General features: G+C 40.7%; 1 protein-coding gene and 1 non-coding gene across 3 annotated transcripts in view; both read right to left on the bottom strand.

The window, feature by feature from the left end:
• The window catches only part of CLCN5 (chloride voltage-gated channel 5), a 183,792-nt gene that overhangs the window by 7,243 nt on the left and 153,483 nt on the right, over nt 1–23,066 (bottom strand). For both annotated transcript variants that reach the window (XM_005887626.2, XM_005887625.2), the window contains 10 exons: nt 22,894–23,045; nt 19,339–19,438; nt 15,015–15,202; nt 11,280–11,402; nt 10,209–10,415; nt 6,385–6,465; nt 5,606–6,148; nt 3,259–3,445; nt 1,874–2,272; nt 1,031–1,247 (listed from right to left, as the gene is read on the bottom strand). In XM_005887626.2, the coding sequence (XP_005887688.2) occupies nt 1,031–1,247; nt 1,874–2,272; nt 3,259–3,445; nt 5,606–6,148; nt 6,385–6,465; nt 10,209–10,415; nt 11,280–11,402; nt 15,015–15,202; nt 19,339–19,438; nt 22,894–23,045 (2,197 nt within the window). The remainder of the gene's footprint in view (nt 1–1,030; nt 1,248–1,873; nt 2,273–3,258; nt 3,446–5,605; nt 6,149–6,384; nt 6,466–10,208; nt 10,416–11,279; nt 11,403–15,014; nt 15,203–19,338; nt 19,439–22,893; nt 23,046–23,066) is intronic.
• Nucleotides 12,442–12,514, bottom strand: TRNAS-GGA (transfer RNA serine (anticodon GGA)). The gene has a single exon. It is a non-coding gene; the product is annotated as a tRNA-Ser (tRNA).

The following is a 23,066-nucleotide window of genomic DNA, read 5'->3' as shown; positions in this document are numbered from 1 at the left end:
TGTTTTTACATGAAGTTCAGATTTAGTTAAGATTGAATGAACCAGTTAGGGAAAGTCCCCTTACTGATTTCAATTCTGCAAGACATCTGTTACATTATTCAGAAATTTTAGAGGGTGAAATTCTTATATAATCACTAGATTAACATTACCATGCTCACACAAACACACACACACATACACACACACACAAACCCACCCTTCTCCTCAACCTGCTTTTTTGTTTCCCAATAAAAATAACATGGCTTCCTTTACTTGATAAGAAATATCTCAGAAAGAAAGAGCCTTAGCCATGGGAGTCAGAAGACTTGTGTTTAAAGCCTACCTCAACTAGATATCAACTGGGGCGTCCTTGTGCAAATCTTTAAACCTCACTGGAACTTGGTTTTCTCACCAGTAAATAATAACGATGAAGGTATTGTAAGGACGAAATAACACACACATACTACCTGCTGCTGCTGCTAAGTCGCTTCAGTCATATCCGACTCTGTGCAACCCCATAGACGGCAGCCCACCAGGCTCCCCCGTCCCTGGGATTATCCAGGCAAGAACACTGGAGTGGGTTGCCATTTCCTTCTCCAATGCATGAAAGTGAAAAGTGAAAGTGAAGTCGCTCTGTCATGTCTGACTCTTAGCGACCCCATGGACCGCAGCCCACCAGGCTCCTCCGTCTATGGGATTTTCCAAGCAAGAGTACTGGAGTGGGGTGCCATTGCCTTCTCCGACATATACTACCTAGTACCATTTAAATTTCAGTGCTGCCTGTTCTTAAGAACATAGTATTTCCTTTGTAGGGGAGGAACTGAGTTATTTATAATATGCAACCAGCAGTTCACATCTCTCAAACCCACTATCCTCCCCAAACATCTTCTCTATTATGACAGTGAGAGAAACATATCCATCTTCATCTCAGAGTTTCCACAAGGTCTATAAGTGCTACTAATGTTCATGTGAGCTGGGCTTTTCTTTCTTTAATCTCTCTACATTCTCTTTCTTCCCCTAACCCAATCTGATTTCACCAAAGAGCTCTCACCCATTGTGTGTAACCAAGCACTGCCGCAGTCCCAGCTTGCGGAAGATATCCACCACAATCTCCATGGGCGTAAGGTCAGTCACAGTGAAGGGGCTGAGATCCAGGATGTTCCGAAGCTTGAGGGTAGGTGGGGTGTATGGTGGCACTGGAGGAGAATGTTCAGTGAAATAAATGACGGAAGTGCTCACAACTCCATCCTGTTTTTTTCGAGCATTTTCTATTGGAAAAAAGTAGGGGGAAAAAGTTAAAAAAGAAGGACTAATTCTATCCTTCTGGCCCCTAACCAGTCCCCTCTCCCTTCTGTCTTCCCCATTTCATGCATGCATGCTTATTTATTGTATAGTTGATATACAATGTTGTGCTATTTTGAGGTCTACAGCAAAATGATTCTGTTCTATGGGCTTCCCTGGTGGCTCAAATGGTAAAGAATCCACCCACAATGTGGGAAACCTGGGTTCAATCCCCGAGTTGGGAAGCTCCCCTGGAGAAGGGAATGGCTACCCACTCCAGCATTCTGGCCTGGAGAATTCCACGGACAGAGGAGGCAGGCTAGAGTCCATGTGGTTGCAAAGCGTCAGACATGATTGAGTAACTTTCACATGCACACACACATATAAACATATATTTATGTTGTTTGTCAGATTCTTTTCCATTACAGGTGATTATAAGATACTGAGTATAGTTCCCTGTGCGATACAGCAGGTCCTTGTTGGTCATCTATTTTATATATAGTAGTGTGTGTCTGTTAATCCCAATCTCCTAATTTATCCCTCCCCTCCCCTCACGCATATTTATTTATTATTTCTATAGTGGACCTCCTTGTCCCCTTTATGAAATCCTTACCAATTGAAATAATGAGGTCTCTTCGGAGGACAAAACCCACAAGTCTTTGGGACTCCCGGGACACCACCACTGGGAAGCCACTGTAAGTTGTTTCACTGATTATGGTCTCTACATCTTCCACAGTCATACTGTCCTGAGTAAGGACAGTCAACAAAGGATCATTTCTCCGGGGTTTCATCACATCCATTGCCAGGGTCTTATGAGCAAACTCTTCTTTGGCTTCAAGAAAGGGGTACCCATTGAGACGGATGTGGGCATCATAGATGCCCTCCCGCCCAAGAGCATCCGCCACCCACTTGCTTGTCATAGCTGCAGCCATCAGAGGCACAATGTATTCCAAGCCACCAGTTAATTCAAACATTATAACAACAAGAGAAACGGTCATCCGAGTCACCCCACCTGCAAAAATAGACAACAGGCTACTTAGTGAAGGCAGGAAAAGTATAGGATTCATTACAGTTATGGGCCTTTCACAGGCCCCATCCAGAAAAAGTTACTTACCAGAAACATCACTAAAAGGAGGCCCTTGCCTACAACTGCATAGACTCCTGCAACTGCATTCAAACAAGTTTACAATGGACAGGAGTCACACTTCTCAAAATAACCTCTACAAAAGATACCTCCTTCACTCCTTTTTCATTTGTTTATTGCTCCCCACCAACTCCCAATTATAAAAGTAATTGCATAAGATGTCTATGATTTGTATAAAACCACAGACGTGAGAGGTTCTCTGGGACATGCAGGCCCACTGTAGAATAATTGCAAACTATATATATGTTTAAAGTATATAAAGGAAAGTCTTACCTGTAAACTCACTGCCTAGAAATATGCTGAGTAAAAATTTCAAGTGACTTTTTTTCAAAAACTTCTGTTTTTATATAGATGAATTTGTATTATGTTTAAATTCCCCACCATGCCTTTTCTCCTAACTTTATGTTAGGAATACTTTGCATATTAGTACAAATTTATTTAAATTGTATTTAAAAATATTAAACATATTAGCATCACATTCAGTGGCTCCATGGTATAGCATTATATGGATGTACCATAATTTATTTAACCAGTCCCTTATTGCACTTTTAGGTTGATTACAGTTATTTGCTATTACACATAATACCATGATGAACATTCTTGTGCAGGTATTTTTGTCCAAATTTCTGGTTTCTTCCTCAATATGACAGGATTTGAGAGAATTCCTCTCCAAGGGGAGGAATGGAGATATATGGTAAAGAATGCCTTCTTAAAGCACTTGAAAATGGCAAACCCAACAAGAAATGGATAGTTTTTTTTTTTTTTAACCTACAGTCAGTTATATATAGTATAACTCATCTTTATAATGCCACCTGGGGAGCAATTTCTTTGAAACCAATGCAAACAATACTCACCCAAACAGGCTGCAGCCCCAACCATCGCATAAAGGCCAGGGGTGATGCAATCCGCTCCTTGACTGCACCAGCTATTGAAGATGGCCCAGTCATGGTGGTAATAAGCCAGCTGTTCCATCCCAACTCCCAAAAGCCGACCTGCTATAGCACCAACAGCCATGCTAGGAATAAAGAGACCAGAGGGAATCTGCAAAGAGAAAGCAACAGATGGTCAGTGAGAAGTGATGTAATTACATGGCATGTGATAAGGGCTAAAGGACTGACCCTCTGCAAAGCGAACAGGCCAATGACAATCTAACTATGCACTATGCTAGCAAGTGGCTGCAAAGATCTGTGTAACACTACAGGGACTAGAGGTTCTCTGGGACGTGCAGGCAAGTACAACTGCAAAGATGCTTACCCTGATTCGGGGTCCATCAGGCAAGAGCCTGAACTCTCCAGACCAACACAGAACTGGAGGTAGAAATTAAGCCTTTCCCAAAGAAAAAGGAAAATAGATGGAGTTTCTCATATATGCAGACAGTTTACCCAATTTTGAATTCTTATCAATAGCGATTACCCTTTATTGACTATCTACAATGCTCTATGCTGGATGCTCTACAGACTGGATTTTCTGGGTTCTTTACAACCACCCCAAGAGGCGGGTGTTATTATCCTCAATTCACAAACGATCTAAGGTACAGAGAGGTTAAGAACTCATCCAAGGCCAAGATTTAGTAAATGTTGGTGATAGGGTTTAAATGCAATGCTTCTAATCACTCTCATGTATTGAATCTTGACCCACTGCCCACACAAAAAGGATGGCATTTGAGGTTTCAGTTTATTTTAACAGTATAAAAGAAATAATAAATAAGTTTTTTAATGAGGTAGTGACTATGGTTGCATGACTATCCCAAAAAGGAATCCCCATCTGTCTCCTCTTTTTTTTTTTTTTTTTTTTTTGAACTCCTAGAATGTAATTGGGGCTTCTCTGGTGGCTCAGTCAGTAAAGAACCCACCTGCAATGCAGGAGACACAGGTTCAATCCCTGGGTCAGGAAGATCCCCTAGAGAAGGAAATGTCAACCCACTCTATTATTCTTGCCTAGGAAATTCCATAGACAGAGGAGCCTGGTGGGCTATAGTCTATGGGGTTGCAGGACGTGACTTGGGGACTAAACCACCACCACCAGGATACAATAGTGCATTCTCAATTTTCTGTGCTAAGAGAGGGAAAATGATGACAGGGATAACCCAAACAGAAGATTGTTTTAAAATAGCTTTGATTCTAGAATAAATTTGAATTGGGGTGGGTCTGATGGTCTGCAAATTCACTTTTAAATGAAAGAATAAAGCCATGAGGTGCAAAGTAACTCAAGAAGCACTGCAAATATGTTCAACATGTTGAGGATGGATATGAATTCAGAGATTACTGTATTCCCTAAACTGCATTGTTGGCCCTTATTTTCTGTTTTGAATCTATTTCTCTAGAGAATAGAGGAAATACATTGGTAGTTGAGTGCTAAAGAAAATAAGGGCTTCCATGGTGGCTACAGATAAAGAATCTGCCTGAAATGGAGGAGACCCAGGTTCAATCCCCGGGTCAGGAATATCTCTGGGTCTGGAAGATCCCCTAGAGAAAGGAATGGCAACCCACTCCAGTACTGTTGCCTGGACACATAAAAACCAAGGAAAATAAAGAAAATACAAATTTTCCTTCTTGATTTCTTCTGACACATGGAAATTATAACGGTACTGAAAATAAAAGATATTGGCCTGATGTCAGCTTTTGATAATCTAAATATTAATTTAGGGTCACCTATGAAGTTCTTGATAATTGGACACTGTTAACAACTGTAAAAAATACATTTAGCTATGTATTGGGTTGAACCATATGAAATTGCTATTTCAGTGGTTAAAATGGTTGGCAACTTCATTTGGTTCAACCAACTACTTTGCTTTATTGGTAAACTCCAAAGCCACTTTATAAGGACCAAAAATGTGTTGGTCAGATATTGTTTTGATACAAAATGCACTGGGATAAACACCTCACCATCCTTTTTGAGTGGCAAAATATGTTTTCCACAGAAAAGGAGAAAACATTTCTACTTTTAAAATCTCATCACCGAGGTTTGCATTTGGCCTAAAACTAGGCTTGGACAATTTTAGATAGCCATACAATTGTCTAAGAAGTTATGAGGATATTGAGGATATGTGCGGGTAAAAGGGGCCTTGGGGTGGGTTAGTGGATAATGCTGGGTGAAGCTGGACATACTCCATGAACTACGAGAATTTTATGGTATCTTGGCTTTGCCCTGAAAACCTACAGACACACAAATATCCAGGAAGGACCAAAAGAATCTCCTCACCTTCATGCCAAAGGTGAATATAGTGATGACAATTTTCAGTATGAGTGTCAAGGCCAGCTGCCACATTGCACTGTAGACTCCCACGCCAGCTGGTCTGTCGGGCAGCTCACCCGCCTTGCTTGTGTTGAAACGGTTCTCATAATCACAGAGTTTGGAGGAGTCCAGGAGGCCACAGTCATTGAACAGCTCAGAGATGAGCTCACTTGTGCTCACTCGGGTATACTCATTGGGGAAAGCCAGGATGGCAGTGATGGCTGTCACGACAAGAACCTCTACGACAGGATACTTGCCCAACTGGGTAGTCTTCCGCTTCCGACACCAGGCAATGTTAGTGCGGATAAAAAGAGCTCCCCACAGACCACCAAATATGCCCAGCAGAATGAAGGGCACAAGCTCAAAGAGATGCCATGGGGTGTGAAACTCCACATAAAATAGAACCAGGCGGCTGTTTCCAAACGGATTGATGGAGCGTAGAGTGAATGCTGCCACTAAAGCAGCGAAAAATGAACGCCACAGTGTTTTGAGGGGAAAGTAGTAGCTGACCTATAGGAGAAAAAGCGAGAAAATCAACTCAAGTCAATATGCAGGAACTATTTGGGGTGAAAAACTGTGCTGTGGCAATTCGAGCTGAGGAAGAAAATGGCCTGGAAATCTCCAGTCCCGTGGCAAAGCACTGGAGTTGGGCAGAGCACTTCAGGACTGCAGTATACACAGACAATGGCCAGAATTCCTGGCACAAAATCACAAGCGTGGCTCTACAGACAGATAAAAGCAGTTACCTCTTCTAGGCTGAATAATACTCCACCAATAGGTGCCCCAAAGGCTACAGATACACCAGCAGCGGCAGCGGCTGACAAGACCTATGATTCAAAACTCAAAATTAGTGACAGAATAAGGCCACCTTCCTACCTTCAGTCACGTTTTAAAAGGAATATTGGTGGTTACCAAACGTAAACAAAACAAAAAAAACTTTACCTGCTCTATACCCAGCTTATTTATGAAAAATGAAGTTCAACATATATTTACTTTGAGAGCAAACACTATCTGCTGAATCTTGAACACATGGTTCACATGCTGGAACACGTAGAGGGCCTTCCTTTGTAATTAATTTAGGCGTGTACTTGATTCCAAATTATGCTCCCATCCCCCATACTCCCAATTCCACAACTGATTTATGGTCTGTAAGACCTATTCACCACCTAAATGAAATATTTACATTATGTAAATATTTACATATGTAATTTACACAGCACTTTCTTTATAAAGAAAAGCTTTTAAAATGAGATTTTAAAGATAGCTCTAATCCCTGCTTATTTAACTTATCTGCAGAGTACATCATGAGAAACGCTGGACTGGAAGAAACACAAGCTGGAATCAAGATTGCAGGGAGAAATATCAATAACCTCAGATATGCAGATGACACCACCCTTATGGCAGAAAGTGAAGAGGAACTAAAAAGCCTCTTGATGAAAGTGAAAGTGGAGAGTGAAAATGTTGGCTTAAAGCTCAACATTCAGGAAACAGAGATCATGGCATCCGGTCCCATCACTTCATGGGAAATAGATGTGGAAACAGTGTCAGACTTTATTTTTCTGGCTCCAAAATCACTGCAGATGGTGACTGCAGCCATGAAATTAAAAGACGTTTACTCCTTGGAAGGAAAGTTATGACCAACCTAGATAGCATATTCAAAAGCAGAGATATTACTTTGCCAACAAAGGTTCGTCTAGTCAAGGCTATGGTTTTTCCTGTGGTCATGTATGGATGTGAGAGTTGGACTGTGAAGAAGGCTGAGCGCCAAAGAATTGATGCTTTTGAACTGAGGTGTTGGAGAAGACTCTTGAGAGTCCCTTGGACTGCAAGGAGATCCAACCAGTCCATTCTGAAGGAGATCAGCCCTGGGATTTCTTTGGAAGGAATGATGCTGAAGCTGAAACTCCAGTACTTTGGCCACCTCATGCGAAGAGTTGACTCATTGGAAAAGACTCTGATGCTGGGAGGGATTGGGGGCAGGAGGAGAAGGGGACGACAGAGGATGAGATGGCTGGATGGCATCACTGACTCGATGGACGTGAGTCTGGGTGAACTTCAGGAGTTGGTGATGGACAGGGAGGCCTGGCGTGCTGCGATTCATGGGGTCGCAAAGAGTCGGACACGACTGAGTGACTGAACTGAACTGAATGATACAAACTTGAAATAACGATTGGCTCACAGCTAATCAGGAGCTGCAAATATTCAGACAAGAGGTATTTAGAGTTTCCTGTACTATGTGCCCTAATCCACACCTAGTGACCTATGGAACAGAAATAGGAGGGTGACTAGAAGCAAAGTTGGGGATAGATTTTGAAGGGAATAGTCCTAAGACCTAAGTGTGTCTAGGTGTGGCAAGGAAAAGGGTAAGGAGAGAAAGAAAGAGAAAGAAGCTGTCAGACAGAAATTAAAAGGGACAAGGAGGTGGGGAAAGAGAGCAAGTGATATTTCAAGAGTACCATCTTTGTATGTAGTAGCCTTAGACATATGAATGTAAAAGGTGCATGATAAACACACCAACACACCAGAATTAATAGACCAAGAAAGTCAGTTTGTTGGATTCTGGTTGCTGTGGAGTGATATATGATGTGTGGTATCAAGGAGCTATTTTTAAAAGGAAGTAAAATAAAACTGTCAGTTTTTTAAAGAAAAAAAAATGGTTCTTGGCAAATAGGTAGGTTTTTCTGGAAGTGCAAGATGGCTCAGGAAAACGAAGGGTGTGGGCGAAAGTGATCTCTGGTGCTAGCTGGGGAGGACTCTGAAATTCAAGACTAGAATGGCTTTCATCTAAGAAGGATGAGGACATTTAACACAGAACTTCAGAAAGGGGATTTCAGCGACTTTGTTTAGGCTGAATTACGAGGGAGAAGGAAGAGTTGAACTGGCCAGTAAGCTGTAGAGTGGAGTCTACCTGTGCCCTGCTTTCTCAAATCTCTATTTTACGCTCAACCATCTGGCCACTATGACAAGGCCCGAGGACATAAAAGGGTTACTGCTGATGGTGAGAACACCAGGAAAAAATAACTGCAAACTCTATATAAGCAATAAGAAGTGAATGACATATTCAACTATTCATGAGTTTAGTTAGAAATATATGATATCTGTACAGAAAAACAGCCAAATCAAACTCTTCTTTCATTTTATAAGAACTGTTTGAACAAAAATGCCAATTTTATATTAAATAAAATGAAAGTAATCACCAATCTACAGTTTCAAAGTCACCTCTACTTATGCAAAACCAGCAACAATCAACACTTTACTCTTGCCAGTTAAAATGTTTTTTTTTTTCATCTCTTTAGCTTCTGTTGTACATTACTCCTATCGAACAACTTCACCAATATAAGACTGCCTTTATGTATTTGACAGATAGCTAAACAACCTACTCGGATTTCCCTCTCTCTCCTGCTAGCCTACCTCTCCTGCCAGGAACTTTTCCCCTTGAACCATCAAAATGTATTCCACATTTTAAATTTCAACATCTTTGAGTTTTTTTTTTTCCGAGTCTTATGGGGAATTTTTCTTTTGCTTTCAGAATAAATCACGAGGTTCTAATTTTGTGAAAAATCCTCTTCAATGAAATAACCTTGGTCTTGACCCATTCCATATGTGATTTCTTTGTAATTCAAGAGGAAAAAAAAGCAAGAACCATTATTTTCTCAAATTCTTAATTATAGCAGGAAAAAAGTAACCAATGACTTGGAACTTGTTAAAAAATGGTCTTCCTCCTCAAAATGACATACATTAATAACTGTATAAACATGAGAACAACTATAGAGATACTGCAGTGGGACTCATTTGCAGGGCTGAGGTGGAAGGCAGGGAGAGAGAAATCGAATACAGAGAAACAAATACAGTATGCTGTTAGGTAGAAATAAAAGATAAAAAAGCTGGCATCTGAAACACATGCTGAACTTATATTCTTTCACAGGAATAAACTTCTTTAAAAAGTCTTCCATTATTTCTGCAACTTCTTTGGAACAGAAATCACACATTCTTGTATAGAATTATATATTATGAAAAGTTAAAGTCTTTACTTCTTCCTCACCAGCATCTACCTCACTTTCCCCCTCACCAGAAGTAGACATTTTTTTTTAACAGTTTGGGGTGAAACCACTTCTCAGCCATTTTTTTCAAGGAGCATATATACACACTTTACAAAAACATTAACTGACTTTTACTATACACATTATTCTGAGATTGGCTTTTCAAAGTTTAATGGTACTTTATAGCCATCATTCCATGTTAGTATACATAGCATTATCTCATTAAGAGTTGCATAGGATTCTAGAGTATGGACAGAATATTGTTTATTCAGTCAGTCCCCCACTGATGGTCACTTGGATTGCTTCAGTTTTTCACTATGTTGACAGATGCTGCACTGACTATTCCCACAAACCTTTGTGCACACACGGTAGAATGTCTGCAAGATAAATTTCTAGAAATGGAACTTTTGGGTCAAAGAGTATTTGCATTAACCAGTAGAATCCCCCAATTGTCATCCCTAAGATTGTACCATTTGTGCTCTCACCAAAAAAAAAAAAAAAAAAAGACTGGTAAAGTCATTTGTTATTACCTCTCTGCGCTTGGCTTCATTCTTCCTGTATTTGTTGAAGCAGTGGCATAGGATGTTCCCACAGCAGCAAGCCACGTGCACTAGGGGGCCCTCTTTGCCCAAGCTCAGGCCAGATGACACTGCCAGTACCAGTGTGATGGTTTTGATCATCAGGGTCCACTTACCCAAATAGCCCCTAATAATGAAACCACTCAAGATAGTTTTTATCTGCAGGTTAAACACAGATTGAACACGGACTAAGTAAGGAAACAAGGCTAAGAAGCAATAAATCTGGTCCTCATTATAGAAACTACACCTTTTAAACAAGTGATACATAAAAGCTTGAAACTGTGATTCAAGTTTGGGAGGGGACCCAGGAGACCAAGAAAATGAGAAATGTTCTTAAAACTTTTATGCTCCCTTTTCTTTTGTGGGGGGGCGCATGTGATAGCTGGGCAAGGGAGTACTGTTAAGTATGAGAGTGCATGTGTGTGGAGAAGGGGCAGCTGAGAGGGGAGGGTGTTTTTCTTACTTTCCCTTACTAGTATAGCCTTGACTCTCTGCCAAAAAATCTGTAGCTATCACTTGATCAGGAAACAGAGAGAGGCAAGGCCATCCAGGTAACCTAAAATCTCAGTGGTTTCAGTTACTATCAAGTAATCTAAACCAAAAGTCATTAGAAATAGGGTTTTAATCACCCTCCTTCTAGCCCAAATCATGTTGTAAAAAATGTAGCAAAATAATTTCATTTCTTCTGCTCTAAAAAAGTTGACAGTACCACTATTTTTTCAGACCAGAATCCTGTGGTCTACCCTAAAAGCTTCTTGGTTAGGAGTCGGGGAATTCTTCAGGGGGCTGGTTCACCAGAAACCCGTAGGAGGCTAGGAATCAACTCCCTTTAAATGTTTATGTGGCCCAGTCTGGGAGGAAACTTAAGGGAAGATCTAGAAAGGCCCTAGACTGCCTCAGGATCTGATCTCATTTAATATTCAACTACAGTATATGCTGGAATACATATTAAATGGTTTTAACTAAAAAGGATTAATTATTGTTACCACTTATACACCATTATAAACCATTTTAGAGACTCACCTCAGGGATTCCAGAGCCACAGGCATAAGGTGCAAACACCTTGACAAGAGATACAGCAAGGAAGGCAAATAGGAGAGCCCAGAGGACGTACATGAAATAATTGACTATGTAGGCAAAGGCTCCCTGGAACAGGGGGAAAAGAAAGAAGCTGGTTTTAGCCTAGACAACCTCAAGGAGGCATGCAGCTCTTAAGTAATGGGTTTTCAGGAGAGGAGGTCAGAAAATAAACAAACAATATTAAATTGCTCAAAATGTTTCTTCCAGACTGTCAGCAAAGCAACTACTAAAACACTGTCAGCTCATTTGCTACAGAAAATGAGAGGCTTTGCTCCACCCAAAGGAAAGTGAGGATGGCTTCTAAGGATGGACAAGAATGAAAACACAAATTCACTTTCTATATGAGTGCTTTGATAGATTTTATAGTCAAATATATATATATATATATATATATATATATACACACATACACACATACTATGTCAATTTCATTAAAAGTCTTAGCAGTCCTTTTATTGAAATGGCTGAACCTTGGCTACACATTTCAAGTGAAGACTGGCTCCAGAATTCCATTAAATTCACCTTTGGCTACTACCTACCTTGGTGTCAAATTCTCATAGGCGGTTATAAAATTCTTGGGTGTTTTTCTTAAAATAAGCAATGATATTCTGTAGAGATGACCACATCTTTGAGAGAATTTTTCCACTGTAGTAGCAAAGGTGTAGTCATTGAATAGCAACAAGAATATGCAGTAAAACGTTTTGGGCTGTGACCATCAGATAAAACAATGAGATATCAGATAGCCCAAAGAATAAAACAGAGATGACTATTTTAAAAAATGGAAATAATATACTTATTCTTATATAAGAATATATATATTATTATATATTATAATGAAGTCTGCCAGAAAAGCAATCTAATTTTGACCATTAGTAAGGATTCACCACCATTTGCCTTGCAAAATAGCTATGCCTTAAAAAAAAAAAAAAACAATATTTTGAACATTGGCGTAAGATGCTTGGTGATAGAAATATTAGAAGTTGAAACTCACTCAAATTATATGGATCACAAAACTCAGTGGACTTTTGGCATCTTAAAACCTCCCTCCATGGGATTCTCCAGGCAAGGGTACTGGAGTGGGTTGCCATTTCCTTCTCCAGGGGATCTTCCTGATCCAGGGATCGAACCCGGGTCTCCTGCATTCCAGGCAGATGCTTTAACCTCTGAGCCACCAGGGAAGCCCCTTAAAACCTAAAACACCATCAAAAAATTCACTGACCTAGACGAGGAAAACCAAAACACTCAGGTTTTTTTTTTTTCCTGAGTTATAATTTTGACATAGGCTTCCCATTATTTTAGTCCCTGAGAGGAACAAATGATTGCTCTCTCTTGGCCTTTAGAATGTAGCTAGGGAGGAAGAATACGAGGAGGAAACAAAGAGGAAAGGGGAAGAAAGAAGAAAGTGGCTGAAACTGACTAGAGGCAGAGATCAGGAGGCCAAGTTCCTGGCAGCAGAACTCTTTAAAAGCTAGAACTAACTCTCCCCAGGTAAGGATTTCACTCATTAAAAGGACAGCCAGAGAAAGTTATCACTTGAGCAAATCTCCAATTTGAAAGTTACGGTTGGAACACTTAAACACACATACACATAGCTCAAAGGATTAGCTTTGGGAAGCCTTGTGGTGATGGAATCACACTTCTACATTTTGATTGTGGTGGTGGCTACACAAATCTATATATGTGCTAAAATTACAGTGAACTGTGTGCCTGCACATACACACTCACTCTCTGTCTCCTTCCCCCTCTTTCTCTTCTATGCTCATAAAATGGGTGAATATAAGGTCTGTAGGTTGCAACAATGTCACATTATTTGTTTTGCTAGTGTACTATAAACACTTTGGCCACCTGATGTGAAGAGCCAACTCATTGGAAAAGACCCTGATGGTGGGAAAGATTGAAGGCGGGAGGAGAAGGGGATGACAGAGGATGAGATGGTAGGATGGCATCACCAACTCGATGGACATGAGTTTGAGCAAACTCTGGGAAATGGTGAAAGACAGGGAAGCCTGGAGTGCTGCAATCCATGGGGTCACAAAGAGTCGGACATGACTGAGGGACTGAACAACAACAAATACTTAAATGTTAGGGGCTTCCCAGGTGGTGCTAGCGGTTAAGAACCTGCCTGCCAATGCAGGAGACATAAGAGACGCCGATTTGATCCCTGTGTTGGGAAGATCCCCTGGAGGAGACCATGGCAATCCACTCCAATATTCTTGCCTGGAGAATTCCATGGTCAGGAGAACCTAGCAGACTACAGTCCATAGGGTTGCAAAGAGTCAGTCACAACTGAAGCAACTTAGCACATATGCACACATACTTATGTCATGACTGGGGGAGGCTGGGTGAAGGCTATGGGGACCTTCCTGTACCTTGGTTTGTAACTTCCTGGGAATCTATAACTACTTCAAAAATAAAAGAGTTTTTAAAAAGCAAGGGAATCACACACACACACACACTCATGCTAAATTCCAGGGCTTCTCAAACTTTTCTCCATCCAAGAGGATGGGGGTGGGGTACCCAGACAGGAGCAGAGCTGAAATAGAGATTCTGTTTTATCTTAAACATGGAAATCCTTCATTCCTTTACAACAATTGTTTACATTTAATTTTGGGGAAAAAAATTTCTTCCAAATACTTGGGAAACACTGATACTCTGGGAAGGCACACAGCACATATGCTGAGGTTTTACATACCCTCTGGTATGCTGACCTTAACCCGGTTTGAGAAGCACAAACATAAACGTCTCACACGTATAGTATGCAGTTAATCCTCTAATTGACCTCTTTCACAAGCCAATATGCATAGTCAGATATGTACATAAATACTCTTATTTCTGACATTATTTTCTTATCCTTCTTTTGCCTTGACTGAGTCTGCGGCTGGGGGGGGGGGGGCTTCAAATTGTTTGCGGACCAAAGTAGGTATGAAAATAAATGTTAAATGTACAAACAACTATTCCAGTCTTGTCCTTCTCACTTTCCTAACACAGTAGATGAGGAGTGAGCTGAGATGGTACCTGTTTTAGAAGTACCTGTGCAGAAGCCAGAGTGGAATTGGGAGTTGAGAGTTATTTCATGTGCTTTTGTGTTCAGTAGGAGAGATCTAACACACAAATCAAGTGGTAAGAGCAAGGTAAGGAACTGAAACACAAAGTTACTGTTATATTCAAAACAATTTGCTAGAAGACAAGGACAAATTCAATTTTCATTTCAAAAGGGGGCCATGAACAATTTTATTCCTGGGTTTCTGCTATTTTGCTAAAGAATATATTTTTTTAATGTTCTAATACAATGCTCAGGGAAAATTTGCTTAAACACATTTTTAACCCATTCCATCTTTTGTTAGAAATTATAGCTTATCCGTTGGCTGACTATGGCATTTCTACGGAAATTACTAGAGAAAGAGTCAGTCACACCATGTACTAACAACTAAGAAGAAACATGGTTTGTTAAAAACAAGCAAAAAAAATTATTTTGTTGTATAAGCATCAAACTCCACATGTCAGAAGATATAGAAACAGGGCTGCACTTAAACCACAGAGAAAGGCAGCTGGCACTGGTTCCCCTTTTCCTGAAAAGGAAAGTAAAGGAAGATTCCACAATTGCCATGAGGACAGTATAAGAAATGAAGTAAATGTAAGAAAAATTAAGTCAGCAGTTCAGAAATCTTCATGTGTTACCTCATTCGTGCTGATGATAAGCTGGGACCAGCTATTCCACTCTGGGCATTTGTCTCTATTTTCAAAGGTGACATGGTTGGAGTTCCAGCAACAGTGTTCATGGTTAAACCAGATTCCTAATGTACATATACCTTCTTTTAAATCTGTCATCCAGTGAGCAGAGATGTCTATCAAGCCAGCTAGGGAACCTGATTTGAGGGAAGGGAAGGAAAGGTTACGGTTGTAAGAGAAAATAAGGGAAAAGGGATCACAATAATGGACAAGTATATACATTTTTATTCTGTTTGCAACCTCCTTCTGCAACCTCCTTTGCAACCTGATTGTCTGCTTGCTTCTTACCTATTATTTCTGATAGATTTTACCTGTTTCAAATGCCTCTTCAAGAGGGGAAAAAAGCATTGTCTACACTAAACACTGTGTCTTGCAGAATTTCTATATGGGAAACTTAGAAGAGAGCAAAGTGGTTGGGTTGGGGGTAAGGAGTGAGTGGATTTGACTTTTAGCTGCCTCACCTGGCAAAGACTCTGCTTTGACTGCGAGTTGATGAAGGTTGATCCATAAAGAAAGTCAAGTTTATTAAAGATTGTTTTATTCTCACTTTATACATAAGACTGAGAAAATCTGAACTGCCCATGTTGAAGAATATTATATGACATGTATTTGAGATGGCTTGATGGGGGCAGTTGATGAAGACCATGAGGAGAAGCGCTCAGTCTTGATACTGATTTGTCACCAGGAACGAGGGGATTTGAGCAATGGCAGGAAAGCATTCTAGGCTAAGGGAATGGAATTTATAAAAGCAAATTGTGATGTACATGGGAAATGAGATGAAGCTATAAGCAGGCTGAAGCCTCCTAAGCCTAGGGCATGAACTGGTTTTCTTAGTGAGAAGGAGCAAAAAATATTTTATACAGACCATTCCTCAAAGAAAATTATGAGAATGATTATGAGGATTATGAGGATTCATGTACTATGGCTAATAGACTGATAGGGTTAAGATAGTTATAATACTTTCAATTCTGGCCTTCTCATCATTTCTGTTATCCAGATGAAGAAACACTGGAATAAAGAAATTAAATGGTCTAGAATCGTGCTTTAGGGAAACAGCAAAGACATCATAAAATTCACAGCCCCTGAATTCCCAGACTGTTCCTGCATTCAGACACACTGCTTCTATTGTTGCTCTCCAATGCTTAAAAACAAAATACCCTGTGTGTATGAGGGGAAGAAAAATATTCACTGACCACCTAGTGACAAGACATACATTAAAAAGTGGAGGATATTATGCCTATGTTCCAACAGGCCGGAGGCCATACCGTGTGTATGTTTTGGTAGGTGCTAAGAGTGTTAATACAGGTTATTTACACACTTGAACAACCTAGTCAAATCTGACAAACTGTTTGAACCTACTCTCGGCCACTCCAGCCCCCATCGTCTCTTCCTTCTAAATTCTATTGCACTTATTGCCTGAATTCAGAAAACTAAGCGATGTTAAAGAGTTTTGCTAATTCTCTGGTGTTTCATGTGTGTACGTCTTATTCTACCTAACCCTGGTACTCTGCATTCTATCTTCCCTTCTATGTCTCCCTCTTCTTTTCCCAGTTGGCTCTTTCTTCCCTGGTTACAAATTTTAGCGGGTTTCCCCTACCCTAGAGAATGCAGTGCTTCCACCTGTCCATGCTATCATTTCATGCTTCTGTCCCTTCTCTCCTTCCAGTGACTACCCAGTAGCTCCAAAACTTCTACAATGGTTACCTTCCCTTGAAATCTGGCTCCTGGGACTCCCTGGTTGTCCAATGGTTAGGACTTGGTGCTTTCACTGCCAGGGCCCAGGTTCAATCCCTGGTCCAGGAGCTAAGATCGGGCAGGCCACTAGGTGCAGCCAAAAGGAAAAAAAAAAAAAAAAAACTGGCTACTAATATTTATCTAAGATTTTTTTCAAGGTCACTTGTATCTATATAATCCTTTATCAGCCCCCTTCCTTCTCTTCAGCCTCTGTGTAATATTTTACATTACAGCCCACTCAGTCTATTATGAGCCAGCTCTAAACTGTCCAGACCATATTCTCTCTTCTGTACGAGCCAGAGAATGGGCAGCATTAACACCCTAGACCATGGGTTGGAAAACTATGGCCTGAGGGTCAAATCCACCTCTGTGTTCTTAAATAAAGCTTTTCTTGGTCACAGTCCAGTTTGTTTGTGTACCTACTATCTACAGCCACATTTGTGCTATAGAGATCATTTGGCCCACAAATCCTAAAATATTTAGTCTGGCTCTTTATAGAAAAAGCTTGCTGACCCCTGGCCCAGAAATAATCTTTGAAAATTCTGTTATGAATGAACAGTTTCTGATTTGCTATGATTTTTTTTTTTTTTTTTTAGCAAATGGACCTGCAGAGATTTAACTAATGTAGAAAACACAGGATAGTCACCAGATTTGGCTGTAACACACGAGCTATTACCAAAGCGCACAGAATTAAATCAAATAACAAACCAGATTTACTATGTGGTAGCCTGATGCCTCAAAAGTATCTGGGGGTAAACAAGCCTACTGGATCTTAGTTTCCTATTCCATGACAAAGAAACAAGGGGTGGGATGGTGGAGAGTTAGTATCTATGCATTGGAGAGGCAAGCGCAATGCCACAGCGTTCAAGAAAAATGGGGGCGTTTTATGTAAACAATGTGGCACACGGTGAACATCCCCTGCATATCCCCCCCAAGGAGCCCACTGACAGGAGATGGGGCTGCAGGGTGCTATGACAGAATGGCAGCAGCTCCCACTAGCTGCTGTGATCACTTTATACTCCACGGCTCATGAATTATCTCTAAGTAACAGCAGCTTGTGAACAACTGGGTGCTGTGCTGAGTGCTATATATATTGTACTTCATTCAATTCTCACAACAAACTTGCAAAATAGGTACTCTTGTTATCCCTATTTTACAAGTCAGTAAACTAAAGCTTTCAAGGGTTAAGAAACCTGCCTAAAGTCAAAAAACTAGCAATTGGTGGGCTGGGATTCAAATCCAAGAAGCCACAAACTAGAGCTATGCTGTTAACTACCATTCCATCCCAACTACCTCCTGATTTCCCACCTAACTTCTATTTCAGCTCATTATTTCTAGTCTTCCTAGACCCATTTTTTTAATGCCATGGGAATATAAATCTCAGCATTTCTGCCTGGTATTCTTGGTTTTCTGCTGCCACCACAGGAAGGGAAGCCTGCTTAGGGACCTGTTTTGAAGCTGTATTGCAAAGCAAGTATACTATTCCTGCTGCTGTTGCTGCTAAGTCGCTTCAGTTGTGTCCGACTCTGTACGACCCCATAGATGGCAGCCCACCAGGCTCCCCCGTCCCTGGGATTCTCCAGGCAAGAACACTGGGGTGGGTTGCCATTTCCTTCTCTGATACTATTCCTAGATAGACCATATAGTTGGAGTGGCTTAGGAGCTTGATGGAGAAGACAGGAAAAGGTAGTACCACCCCAGTCCTCAACCACCATGAAAGAATAAGAGTGTAGGCCCCTTAAGGGTATGAGTCATGTCCTACATATTTTACCCCTAAATGAAGAGAGAAGATGTTTAAGAAGTAACTACAAAAATCTTTCAAGAAGTCCTCTTCTACATCTTCTTTCCTAAATCCAACGTGAAGAAAGCCTGACTCTTTTGCAACCCCATGGACTATCACCCACCAGGCTCCTCTGTCCATAGGATTCTCCAGACAAGAATACTAGAGTGGGTAGGCATGCCCTCCGCCAGGGGATCTTCCTGACCCAGGGATCGAACCCAGGTCTCTTGCATTGGAGGCAGATTCTTTACCCATGTGGTATATGTTAAAAAAAACAACTGGGAATTCCCTGGTGGTCCGGTGGTTAGGACTTGATGCTTTCACTGCCGGGGCATGGGTTCAATCCCTGGTCAGAGATCAAGATCCTGCCAGTCACAGAGTTGCTCCCACTTCTCCTCCTCAAAAAATGAAAAAAAATAAAAAATAAAAACCAAAAACCCCATCTCCAACAGAAAGGTTCTTCCTCAAGATAAGCTCCAAAAGTCAGGGCTAACAGCACCTTAAGATGGATACAATATTTTATAGTATACAAATGCACTTAAATGCATTTCCTTATTTAATCTCATTTATTTAATGATGGAGATGAGGTATCAATACCTCTTTACAGTTGAGGTCATCAAGCTTCCAAAAGGTCCATGAGTGACTTCTTTCATGTAGGAAAACAATAAAGCACAGCATTCAATTCAGTTCATGACTTGGGGAACGGGCACACCACAATTTTAGGAAATCTGTTTAGAAAGTTAACATGGTTTACCATACCTGATAAAAGCCCAATAAGTAGCATCAACAACCAGCCAGAAAAAGCATCGCTCACACTGTGAATTAAGGCCCATGTTGATTCTTTGCTTTTGTTGGTAATCTAGGGAGAAATGAGAAAACATTGATAGATTTTACACACACCCTTGCTTTTTCACATCAAAATGTGCAATAAAGAAACACAAAGACAAACCTATTGATTAGGAGACCAATTTAGAGTTACTTCTCAAATCTTTGGCTCAACCAAAGTCACCAAGAACTCTGAAGTTTACTGAACCTTGTTTTACAAAACCCCACCTTCAATCTCCAGTACTGCAATGCCTGCAAGCACCTTATTCAAGGCTTCCCTATTTAGTAGCTATTTGCTTTCATTTTTAATAAGGCCTTTGTCTTTTATTTATTATTTCTGGCTACACTGGGTCTCCGTTGTTGCACATGGACTTTTCTTTAGTTGTGGTGAGCAGGGGCTACTCTTTGTTGCAGTGTGCAAGCTTCTCACTGTGGTGGCTTCTCTCTTGTTGCAGAGTAGAGACTCTAGGCATGCAGGCTCCATAGTTACGGCACGTGTGCTGAGTTGCCCCATGACATGTGGGATCTTCTTGGAGCAGCGATCGAACCCATGTCCCCTGCATTGGCTGGAGGATTTTTAGCCACTGGACCACCAGAGAAGCCTTCTAGAGATTGTTTTGTTGTTGTTGGCTGTGCTAGGTCTCCGCTGCTGCTCAGGTTTTTGTCTAGTTGCGGAGAGCAGGGACTACTCTCCAGTTGTGCTGAATGGGCTTCTCACTGTGGTGGCTTCTCTTGTTCTGGATTATGGGCTCTGTGGTGCTTGGGCTTCAATAGTTGCAGCATGTGGGCTCGGTAGTTGCAGTTCCCAGGCTCTAGAGCACAGGCTCAATAGTTGTAGCACACAGACTTACGGGCTTAGTTTAGTTGCTCCTTGGCTTGTGGCTTCTTCCTGGATCAGAGACTGAACACCTGTCTCCTGCACTGGCAGGCAGATTCTTTACCACTAAGCCACCAGGGAAGCCCCTTAGCTGCTAATTTCTTATAACATCAACCTGTTTTGCTTACTGCCATGGTCTCCTTCTGGCCTGGACATCAGATGGTCCAAAAATGGTCTCCTGACTCATAGAAAATAGTCTGATTGTTTTTCAAAGAATAAATAAATATGGGCTTATTTGAGTGGTGAAAATACAATCTAAAGTTTACTACATGAGGCTGTAATTCAGGTCAGGCAAATTCTAAGACTATACCACAAACCCCTAACTGTATAGTGATTATAGTTCCTAAATGATATTAGGGATGATCTCTTTCATTTTCAAAAACCTGCTGGGAATATCTGCAGCTATCAAGAGGTACACAAATTTTTACCTTTTTAGGCCCCAGCCTTGTCAATTTAGCTCTTCAGTGCTCACATTTCAAAACCTAGCATTCTGACAACTTTGGCATTAGTACTTCCCCTTTCTCCGCCTCTATTTCTTATCTTTGAAACGGAAAGTGAGCTACCCCATCTTGATCTGCAGCTACATCACAAGTAATAAATTATTGTGTGCATGTGCTGTGCTGTGCTTAGTTGCTCAGTCATGTTTGACTCTTTGCAACCCCATGGACTGCAGCCCGCCAGGCATCTCTGTCCGTGGGGTTCTCCAAGCAAGAACACTGGAGGGGGTTGCCATTTCTTCCTCCTGGGGATCTTCCCAACCCAGGGATAGAACTTGTGCCTCCTGCATCTCCTGCATTAGCAGGCAGATGTATAAAAGCACTTTAAATTTTCATTTAGACTTATGACTTTAAGTTTCCAATTGAAATGCTGAAAGTAGATGAGGTGACACTTTTCCTGACAGTGTTTCCATTCAGATGATGAACAGCTAATGCTTAAAAGAGGTCTCCTTTGAAGATTCGATAAACACATTTCAATTGATTCTGAATTATTATTATTTGATATAATGTGTCTCAGATGCAACCATATTGATATAATGGAAAATATGCTCTTGTCATATGACAGGTGGCTTTCACAATCTGAGTAACATGCTGAATAAGCAAATGATGACAAACTAAACTCTGAATTATATACAGAAAAAAATTCTAAGGCTATAAAACTATATTTTAAAGTCTGCCTGACAAATTAATATAATAGAAAGAATATATGGATATGTTCCCAAATAGCATGAATCTTATAAAAAAACAAAATGTTTTATAGAGATCACCTTTTTGAGTTAGAAGAAAACTCGGTGGGATTATCACAAATCTAAGGATTACAAAGAAATTTCTCAAAACCTGTACCTGGGACAATCCTGGGTTCAGGTGGTCATGAGAAAAGCAGTTAGGAGCCAGGAAAGGAATGAAAAGTGACCTGAACCTGACGGCTCAGGAGATTCACTCAGGTCTGAGAGGAGGAAACCAGGAACTCAGGAGAAAATGGAGTCAACTTAAAAAGCAATTTTTAAATTTGGACTCAAAGCAGAAATAGTAAGAAAGAAAAAAAAATAATCATACCTACTGTTGGTTGAAGACATGTTCCCCATTGAATCAGGATGATGGAGGCTGAGGCCCCCTACCTTTTGAATAAGCTCTGCACGTGCTCCTGACTCAGACTAGAAATTGTGATTCCCTGATTTAAATGATATTCAGCAGTAAGTTGGAGAAGGCAATGGTACCCCGCTCCAGTACTCTTGCCTGGAAAATCCAATGGATGGAGGAGCCTGGTAGGCTGCAGTCCATGGGGTCACTAAGAGTCGGACACGACTGAGTGACTTCACTTTCACTTTTCACTTTCATGCATTGGAGAAGGAAATGGCAACCCACTCCAGTGTTCTTGCCTGGAGAATCCCAGGGACGGGGGCACCTGGTGGGCTGCCGTCTATGGGGTTGCACAGAGTCGGACACGACTGAAGTGACTTAGCAGTAGCAGCAGTAAGTTAAAGGCAAACGACCTTGGTGGGATACTCTGAGAAATTTTCACATTACTTTGAAAAGACAAAAGTAGGGAGGTTCTCTTGTCATATTCAAAACAAAACTGAGAAATAGCTCTAAGTACTTCTATTAACTATCGTACTAAATTAATGTCATTGATTTGAATTTGATTGGTCTTGCAGTTTTTAGTTGAATGCATAAATGTGCTTTGGTTTTATACTTGTAAAAGAGCTATAATCACAGGTTTATCCTGTAAGCTTCAGTAAACACTCTTTTCCTTTAAAAAGATTCCACTTACTATTCTTAGTTGTAAAAATTCTGCTTCAAGGGAAAACCATAAAGAAAGACGAGATGAGGAATAAAGATTTTTGAAATTTATTTTGGTCCCTCCCACCAACTGTTTTCACCCTTCTACATAGGCATTTATACCCAATGATCCTTTTCAACCACTCACTATAGGAAGATAAATCATCATTAAATATAAATTATTTTCAAGATGCCTTAAAAATAAAACCCTACATGGCCAACAGAAAATAAATTCAGCCACACCCAGGGTAGAGGGTTATATATGTAAAGAATATGTATTTTCAGCTTCTTCTGATGTTTCCTAACACTCAGCTCACAAAGCATCTTTTGTCTTACCTCTCGGTGCCTATCCCGGTCTCGAGACTTCTCTCTCACCCAATCAATTGTATTGAAATCATCATAGGTCCCCACACCAGGGATTGGCTCCTCCAAGAAGTCCATCATCCTATTTGAAGAACCTATTCCTCCACCATTGTATGACCTACTCTCTGGATTGAACAGAAAGAAGA

Source organism: Bos mutus, chromosome X (genome assembly GCF_027580195.1).
Source record: "Bos mutus isolate GX-2022 chromosome X, NWIPB_WYAK_1.1, whole genome shotgun sequence".
In the NCBI taxonomy this organism is placed as follows: Eukaryota; Metazoa; Chordata; class Mammalia; order Artiodactyla; family Bovidae; genus Bos; species Bos mutus.
The sequence above is the reverse complement of the archived record's forward strand: the minus strand, read 5'-3'. Positions and strand labels throughout refer to the sequence as shown.